This window comes from Barbus barbus (assembly GCF_936440315.1).
Source record: "Barbus barbus genome assembly, chromosome: 16".
In the NCBI taxonomy this organism is placed as follows: Eukaryota; Metazoa; Chordata; class Actinopteri; order Cypriniformes; family Cyprinidae; genus Barbus; species Barbus barbus.
The window spans coordinates 8,980,176-8,987,549 of record NC_136744.1 but is presented as its reverse complement, the minus strand read 5'-3'; the positions used below and the strand labels follow the sequence as shown (position 1 = coordinate 8,987,549).

Genomic DNA, 7,374 nt, shown 5'->3' with positions numbered 1-7,374 from the left:
AGTAACTGTAACTAATTACAATCACTTTTATTTTGTACTTTTACATAATTAAATTACATAATTCCGTTACATGTAACTATAGTTACTCCCCAACACTGGTTACAGGCACTCCCATAATCCAGTAATCGCCACTCAAAGCGGAAAAGAAACTATTAGGATGTGTGTACTGGAATTATTTGATGCAGATAACAAGACAGTTACCATAAATTCATTTTCATAATCCACATTAAATTGGAGAGTAAAAAACATACACATTCCAAAGAAGTAACACAAAAATTAAAACTGGTGATTTGCAATTTTATTCACAAAGAATTTCTGTATGTACAAAATGATTGCAAAATACCTGAGCAGGAGCAACTCTACAAAAGCAGGGAAATATACACAGCCAATGTTATGAAGCAAAATTCATTTGATCCTCACTATGGAAAAGAAGCTCCTGCTAAACTGGAGTGAGTCCTGTGTTTCACTAAACTGATTCTGGCTGCAAGTGACGCTCTTCAGGATCATCTTGAGGTCTGATGGAGAAAGATTTCCTTTGAGTCTCAGCCAAGCAGAAATATGACGCTCACTGTAACAAGAATACAGACATGAGAAAACTGCAGTCGTCGGTTTTTTGCATAAATAATTGCACAGTAAGAAAATACCATACCTTAGATCAGGGTAAAGCTTCATCAGGGTTACCAACTCTAACTTTATACTGTCTGGATCCTGTAGTTTCAGCAAACCCGCTAAATTGGGAAGAATGTCTTTCAACCAATCCAAATTTGATCCCTGCGATAATGAATTAATGAGGATTTGAAAATTAGACAATGCCTTATTATAAAAAGTAGTCATAAAATTGGTTTCCTAAGACATTATTTGTGTAATATTTGCATATTAAAGTAGGGTAAAAGACAGTATTTGAACAACAAAATGACCTTTAAGTAGGACTTACAGTTGCGGTGAAGTATGTTTGTATGCGTTCACTGTTTATGCGGAGTGATGATGCTACCATCTGTTGCTGTGTTTTATTTGAAAGTTTCATCTTTTGCTTCATCATTTTCCGTACATATTCAGCTAGAAACTCCTTATGCATCCCACCCAGTAGCTCCTAATCATTAAATCAATCAATCAATCAATCAATCAGAAATGTACTAATTAATTACTCAACAAATCAATCTATTTGTTTGACATGTTATTTATACCTGGCAACACATTTTGTCCCAGTTGATGAATTTCTCAATATGTCTGTCCAGCTTTGCCAGCAGCTCTTCACATACACCGTCACTGTCCTTGAGCCACTCGCTGGAACCCACCTTCCTAAACAAGTGCTGCCGGAACACATACATTGAGACATGTTAACTATTCGAATTTGTATACATGTATAAAATATATAAATATTAAAATAAATACACATAATTGGGGCAAGTGGTGTGTAAATATGATTTCTTGAAAGTTCAGTAGATACTTATTAGGTATATACATATTTTCATATTTCCTACCATTAAAAAAGTTCGGAATTTAAATTAAAAATATTATTTTTGTTCAGCAAGGATGAATTAAATTAATCAAAAGCGAAAGACATCTATCATTTTTTCCCAATATTTATATTTCAAACAAATGCTGTTCTGAACTCCCTATTCATAATAATATACTTAATGGAATCTATATGCTTATACATTAAAATACTAATAATCAAATGAGACAAAATAAAGGCACTGATGTATTTAAAGATCAGTCATTGCAAGTTTCTTTCAGCTGAAACAGCTCAGATTTACATTTTAGTCTTGGACTAGGCTTAAGCCTTGTCTGTGAAACCGGGGGTAAAGTTTAACAGAACATTAGCAATGAATAAGTTAGTTTTTTTTCATTACATAATAGTGAAAGTAACAAAATGTTGCTTTTACCTTAAGTTCCTTATGGATGTTGGAAGTAAAGTAACAGTGGCTGCTTTCTATCATGGTAGCCAATAATGAGAGACAATCAGTTTTGATATCTTCAGGGAACAGATGTGCATTCTTTGTAATATAGTCCCTGTGCGGAGAAAAAAATAAAATTCAACACAAATTCAGAAAGGTTTGATTTGATGTTTTAGCTGAATAAAAGGTACACGCACCTGCACTGTATGAGGCATGAGAGGTTAACCATCAAAACGGCCTCAGTGTTGGTCTGCCTGCTCCTCATGACCTTGTCATGAAATGTTTTGTAACTGTGGGATGGAACTGAATTAATTATAATCATCTGTGTAAAATATTTAGAAGAACAGACTTAAAGCAAGAATGATCAAAAAGGATGGAATTTTGGGACATGAATATAACATGAATCAGTTAAATAGCTTAGAGTTACTTACTCTGTCAGAAAATGTCTCATCTGGCATGTGATCCTCTGTGCTTTTGCCTCATTGCCTAACATCCTCTGAGCACACACTACATTCTTATGAAAGCACTAAGAAAAATGGGGAAAAAAAATAAACGTTTTCCTCCAGAAATCCATTATTTGATGACGGTAAAAAATTTATTACTTTTCCCCTTTTTAATTAGCCTACCTCGATGATATCAATGGCCTGATTACAGCAGTAAACCTGGTCTCTCAGTTGTGGAAGTTCTCCCTCCTTCCAGGCCGTTTCTTCTCTGTCCAGAATTTTGTGAAGGCATGTGCCCAACTCCATCTAGTGAACAATAATGTGAGAAAATTAAAACTTAAGCTTTTTGCTGGAAGCACATCTAAGGCAAGACATTGTGTTTTCATAATTTTGAGATTTTGGGCTATTTTGCTACTCTCAAACTAAGGAAAGAAAACGTATATACCCTTACGTATAAAACCCTTTTAAGTGCTTATTGTATTAAACTTTATCTATTTGTCTTTAAAGGCCTCTTTTCTGCTTTGAGCCAGAAATCTCCAGTAGATTCGGACAGTAGGGAAAGGGAAGTGGTCAAGTATGGTGACCCATATCATCGGCTTGACCCATACTCGGAAATAGTGCTCTGCATTTAACCCATCCAAGTGTACACACAGTAGTGAACATACACCCGGAGCAGTGGGCAGCCAATGCTGCAGCGCCCGGGGAGCAATTGGGGGTTCAGTGACACACACACACACACACATGATACATACATGATATATAGATATATATATATATATATATATATATATATATATATATATCAGTGTTCAGGTTTCTGTTGTGCAAATGTATGCATGTTTCAATTAAAAATTACAGAAAAACTGTAAAACAAATGTAATGTCTTAATGCTATTAATTAGCTGGGGAAGTATCTATTTATGAATACCCACTTTGCCCTGTTTACCTATGGTGTATTGGCTTAAAGTGACACAGAAAACAGAAATGTGTTAGGTAAAGATATCATAAAGCATCAAACCTCTTTTGTGATCAAAAACTGCTGTTCCAGTGGTGCAATCATGTCTTCAGGAAGCAGCGGATCAAGCTTTGTGTGATCGATCACATCTTTTATCTTTCCACTATTTAGAATACTATAAAGACAGAAAGACAAAATATTACTCTAAAAAACTGTATCACAACCCAGAGAAAAGAAAAATCAGCATTTGGAGAAATAGTTCATCCAAAAATGACAATGTTGTCATCATTTACACACTCTCATGCCATTGTCAAAATCTGTTGTATTGACTGACTTTCTGCTGTGCAACACAAAAGAAGATATTTTGAAGAATGTTCAACTGTTTTTGAGCATACAATGAAAGTTAATGGAGACCAAAACAATACTAGGCCCCGCTGACTTTCATTATATGAACAAAAAAAATAAATAAATACAGGCTTGGAATGACATGATGGTGAATACATGATGACAGAATATTAATGTTTTGGGTGAACTATCCTTTTAAAATGTTTTAATATTTAATAACCAATTTATGAACCAAATTATCAATAATTATGTAATTTGTTTGCATTCTTATTTTAAACTAAGTAGTTCAAAGAGAAATCTAATTAAATCTAACTGCAAAAAGGCTCCTGAGCTTTATAAGAGCAACATCTCAGCAAGAAAATTTTCTCAGAGAATTTATTAAACATGTTGTTTCGCTCGAGTAAAATAAAATAAAATAACACTCACAGCAACATGGTGCATAAAGGGCCATTACATGTACATACTATGAGATAAAACAGTATAGTGTAATTTGTTTCTCTTACTTGGGGTAATCCTGGTTCACCCATTGCAATAAAAGTACGCCGTCTTTATCGCACAGTGTGTACTCTGCGACTTCTCTCAGTCTTGCGCTGAAGATCTTATGGTACAGTGTGGCATAAAACTGGCACACATTCTCCTGTTCCGGGTAGCAGCTGCTCACCCATGTCACAACTTTCAGCAAGTCTTCTTTCAGTCGTTTCGCTTTGCATAAGATCGATTGCTGCATGGAAGACTGCATCTCAACACTTGAGTCTGGCTGGGCTTCGTCCATCCTCCTCTGAACAAGTCGCTCCAGCAGAGCCTCGTGGTTCTGTTTACACCTCCTCGGTCTCCATGATGGGCGTTCCTCTTCTTGAAACCCTTTCCAGCGCATGTCCTGCTCCTCCTCCTGCAGTATAGCTTGGACTGCTTCTTTCAGTTGCTCCTGCTTCTCAGGACTCTGGAGGTCGAGGGAGTTTTCCAGCGTCCGCATCACCGACTCCATCCAGTCCTCGTAGTCTTTTGCTAGTCTAGCCTCTGAATCTTCCTCTTCCTCCACCAGCTTCATTTTGGATCCAATCCCATCCTGCTTCAACTCAAACAGACGGTCTTCTCGGGTGATCAGCTGTTTCCCTGCATACACAAAGCGGCATGCTTGTAGATTCTGCTTAAAAGTGGGAACCTCTGTAGAGAACACAAAATAAGATGCTTTTCTTACTGTGCACAAGCAAGGTTTGATTTTATCATTTAAAACAAAAACTCATACAGACAGTGTGATTCAATGTATATCGAAAAAGTAAGATTTCCATGGAGTTTACATGTATAGCCAAGTGATTAAATCAGTGATTAAATTCAAATAAAATATTAGTAACAATATTGACAGTGACTGAACTTACTTAAATACATTTATAACAACGTTAACATACATTTTAAATATTGCACTTAAGATTCTCATTTAAGTGGGTTGAAATTTACAGTGAAATTATGTACTGCTGATTCCATAATAAAACACTGGACAGTTTTTTGTTTTTACAATTTTTGTGTTTGAGTACACAGTTTTGAAATATGACTGACAATTGAACACCCCTAAATTTCATAGATTAGAGAACACATATTCACTAAGCTTTTCCCTTAATAAACTCCTAATTTGCTGTTATTAAGTAAAGTAGTTGTAGTAGTTATGTTTAGGAATTGGGTTAAAATTTGGTCATGCATTAATATGTGCTTTATAATAGCTAATAAATAGCCAATATGTAAGTGATATGCACGCTAATAAGCAACTGTTTAATAGTGAATATTGTTCCATAATCTAAAATGTTAATAAGCCTTAACTCTTCCTACCTGGAATATTGTTCTTTTTGGGATGCCTTTTAAAAAATTTTAGCATTCCGAGCTTTTTTGTCATTTCTTCTGAGGAAGAAAAAAATCTCTCGTGATATTGGATGCGCAAGAAAGAAAAAAGGGTGATTTTCAATTCGATCTTCTTTCATTCACTTTCAATGAATCGATTTGAAGAAATAACGGTCTGATTTATAGGCTTCAAGAGCGCGAGTGTGTGTATTGGGCGGAGCATTAGCCCATCTGGCCACAAGTACAGCCCTCTCCTTTTATCATACTGGACTTCAGAGATCTGTTGGGCAAGGCAAGTTTATTTTTTATAGCAGTAAGACATAAACAGACACGAGACAAGAAATAAACACGAACGTCTTGTTTTGCATCTTGATTAAGGTTCTTGTTTAATTTAAATGATAGTTTGCACTATTAAAGAGGCTAATAAATTAATAGGACATTATAGGACTAGCCTATATATAGCCTATATCCTGTTACATTTAGCCTACGGCAAGGAAAAAAATAAAATAAATAATAATAGTAATAAAACGCCAGCTGTGGTTTCCAGAAAATCACTGTACAAATAAAAGTGACATTGTCTCAGGTATTATGGTATGGCGCATTGGTGCCCGTTATTACCTTATATTTCATTAAATAAATAATGTTAATACAATTTAATTAAATAAGTTAAATAATGTCAACACTATGCAACGTGAGATAACAAAATCAGATTTTTACCTTAGCATTTAGAATAATCACCAAAAATTTGGTGTATGATTTTCAATCTGAAATTGCAAGTAAATTTCACAGTTAATTAGCTACAAAGAGACAGCAAGTAACACACTGAAATAAACTCGAAATTTTTGAAGAAAACTGAAATAGTATTTTCTTATTAAACATAGGCTATATAGGTTCATTGTTAGTGATATCTCAATAAAAATAGACAATAAACATAACAAAATGTAACGTGATGATAAAACTAAGAAGAAACTGATTTTTCATATATACAAAATATCATGTGATGTATCACGCAAGGTACATATAAGAACCTACAGCCCCATTTCCTTTAAATATATTATAAAACTACTACTTTCTCTTTTACTTTTATTCCAGTTTTTATCTGAAATAGGATTGCAGTACTGAAAGTACAGCTGATTATCATTAATTTCTTGTGATGTTCCTCATGTGTAAGGATAAAAGTGCCTGCTAAATGTAAATGTACAACTATACTGTTCTTTTTATAACGTAGATCCAACAGATATTTAATGGTGGACATGCTTCCATGCCAGCTGGGTTCTCATAGCTCTAAAACATTGTCCTATGGTATGCTTAACCAAGACTTTTTAGCGAGCCTCGTTACTCTGAACATATTCACGCATTTCCCTTTCTAGATCTATAAAATCCAGGATGTCCTGATCCTGCCAGTTCCCTCTAATTATTGCGAATATCTCAAGTGGTACTGGAAGTCTGGACCCCCACTTTATTGGAAAATCCCAATGAAGGGAAAGTACACTCATTTTTTGACACCATTTGTTTGCCTTAGCCAAAAGAATGAGTAATTTGGGACTGGAAAAACAATTCATTAAATTCTTGACCAAGCTTTATCACTTAGTGCATAACTTTGACCTGGCTTAGCTAAAAAGAACAAAAACAATATCAGTCCATTATCCAGTATTGGGAAACAGTGTCAGGGAGGACTGGGGTGAGTGCGGTGATACTGACCAGGGTTATGCAATTTTTTTTAGTGTTTCTAAAAGGTTCATTCTCATGTGCATCAGACATTATATGTGTGTTGCAAAACCTTTGTATGATAGAGAAGCAGCTTTTATGCATTGCATGAACTTTTCTGCAATCATTTCTGATTACAGCAGATTATCCTGAATGTGTTTCAGAGAACTTAAAAATGGCTTATTCTTAAAGGAGAT

General features: G+C 34.9%; 1 protein-coding gene across 1 annotated transcript; it reads right to left on the bottom strand.

Moving 5' to 3' along the window:
• Window positions 1-5,673, bottom strand: LOC306882336 (tumor necrosis factor alpha-induced protein 2-like). The gene is made up of 11 exons (XM_079436888.1): window positions 5,462-5,673; window positions 4,144-4,804; window positions 3,359-3,470; window positions 2,525-2,647; window positions 2,330-2,424; window positions 2,096-2,188; window positions 1,887-2,013; window positions 1,185-1,310; window positions 935-1,090; window positions 650-771; window positions 1-568 (listed from the first exon to the last, which is right to left on the bottom strand). The coding sequence occupies exons 1-11, from the start codon at window positions 5,523-5,525 to the stop codon at window positions 406-408; spliced, it is 1,842 nt and encodes a 613-aa protein (XP_079293014.1). The 5' UTR covers window positions 5,526-5,673; the 3' UTR covers window positions 1-405.
• Between the last annotated feature and the right edge of the window lie 1,701 nt (window positions 5,674-7,374).

Excerpts from the sequence above, each read along its gene's own strand:
- LOC306882336 (XM_079436888.1), bottom strand. The coding sequence starts at position 5,525 with ATGACAAAAAAGCTCGGAATGCTAAAATTTTTTAAAAGGCATCCCAAA. Across the intron at positions 2,014-2,095 it reads TCATGCCTCATACAGTGCAG|GGACTATATTACAAAGAATG; the intron begins GTGCGTGTACCT and ends TTCTCCGCACAG. Across the intron at positions 569-649 it reads AAGCTTTACCCTGATCTAAG|TGAGCGTCATATTTCTGCTT; the intron begins GTATGGTATTTT and ends TTCTTGTTACAG.